At 60.9% G+C, this 1503-nt stretch overlaps 2 protein-coding genes across 2 annotated transcripts in view; both read right to left on the bottom strand.

Annotated features, from left to right (window-relative positions):
• Positions 1–237, bottom strand: part of UBL4A (ubiquitin like 4A) — a 1126-nt gene extending 889 nt beyond the window's left edge. Inside the window, exon 1 of the mRNA XM_077761743.1 lies at positions 166–237. Coding sequence (XP_077617869.1) covers positions 166–237 — 72 coding nt within the window. The remainder of the gene's footprint in view (positions 1–165) is intronic.
• Positions 238–331: 94 nt separating this feature from the next.
• SLC10A3 (solute carrier family 10 member 3) overlaps positions 332–1503 on the bottom strand; it is a 2108-nt gene continuing 936 nt past the window's right edge. The window contains exon 3 of the mRNA XM_077761744.1: positions 332–1486. Coding sequence (XP_077617870.1) covers positions 564–1486 — 923 coding nt within the window. The 3' untranslated portion in view covers positions 332–563. The remainder of the gene's footprint in view (positions 1487–1503) is intronic.

Below are 1503 nucleotides of genomic sequence, written 5' to 3'. Positions count from 1 at the left end.
CCTCTCGGGAGTCCGCGTAGTGGCCCAGGCCCGCCAAGCTGGCCGGCCTTCTGCCTCCTCTTTTCTAAGTCTGGCTGCAGAAAATCAACTGAGCTTGGGAGCTGGCCGGGCAGCCCGGCCTCTGCCCTCATTCTCCCACGCTCATTCTAGAACGGTAGGGCCCACCTCTCCCAGAGGGGATGCGTGGGAAAGGAGGGTTGAGACAAAGTCTGTGCAGAGGTCACCACTGTCACCCATGCCAGCCCTCCCCCCTGGCCCACATCTACCCAGCCACACACCCTTCCAACCCCACCCCCCCAGGCCCCAAAGGTCAAAGACTGGAAGGCACCCAAGCTTGCTTCTCTCTTTTATTGAAATATATTTTCTGAGCAGTGCCCACCTACCTAACAGCATGGCCTCTTTGGCACTGAAAGCTGGAGAATAAAAAACCAGTAAAAAAAATAAGCCTGGATTGTTTTCTGAGTGCATAGTGCATGAGAGCCGAAGGCCTTTGGTACACAAGAGCTGAGGGGACGTGGCTGGAGGCCGGGGGTGAGGGATGGTGAGAGCTGGACCCAGGGGCCTCAGGGGACTGGGCACAGGCTGCTATAGATGAAGTGGCCGACGACCAAGGCCAGCATCTGCGAGGTGCCACTCAGCGCTACAATGAAGGGGGCCTGGGAGGCGTAGTCGGCTTGGAGGCGACGGAGGGACAGCTGCAGCATGGCCAAGGCCAGCAGGCTGTTCTGGACCCCTACCTCGATGCTGACCGTCCGCCGCTGTGCCGCCGGCAGCTTCAGGCACATGGCCAGGCAGTAGCCCACCAGGAGGCCGACCGGGGGCACCGTGAGGCCCACCAGCACGATGGGTAGCCTGACGCCCGCCAGGATGAAGACCCCCATGCGATAGGCCAGGAAGAGGCCGCCCAGGAGCAGCACAAAGCTGAAAGGCTTGATGACCTGCAGCAGCAGCTGGGAGAACTTGGGCAGCTTGGATCTGATCACCACGCCTGCTGCTATGGGGATGGCGATGAACAGCAAGGTCCCCAGGATCTTGGAGATGGGCACGTGGAGTGTTTCATGGACACTGAGCAGGTGGCTGTAGACGGCGGAGGACAATGGCAGGAAACCGGTGGCAGCCACTGTTGAGATGAAAGTCATGGAGATGGCCAGGGTGACGTCCCCTCCAAGGAGGAGGCTGAAGAGGTAGCTCCCCCCGCCGCCGGGCGACGAGCAGGTGATGATGAGGCCTAGAGCCAGAGCCTTGGGCAGCATGAAGACCTTGGCCATCAGGAAAGCATAGAAGGGCATGACCAAAAACTGGCCCAGGAGGCCCAGCAGCATGGGCCGGGGGCTCTGCAGGAGCCCTTTCAGAACCTCGAGTTCCACTCTGCATCCAAACGAACACTTGTTGACAAAGACCAGAGGCAGGAGCAGATACAGGACCGGGTTCTCGGAGACGCGGGCCAGGCCGGCGCCGAGGGCGGCGGGGGCATCTTCAGCAGGCAGGACCCTGATGCCGAAG

Source organism: Crocuta crocuta, unplaced genomic scaffold, assembly GCF_008692635.1.
Source record: "Crocuta crocuta isolate KB4526 unplaced genomic scaffold, BGI_CrCroc_1.0 scaffold839, whole genome shotgun sequence".
Taxonomy (NCBI): Eukaryota; Metazoa; Chordata; class Mammalia; order Carnivora; family Hyaenidae; genus Crocuta; species Crocuta crocuta.
Note: the sequence above shows the minus strand (reverse complement) of the source record. Positions and strands in the feature narration are given on the sequence as shown.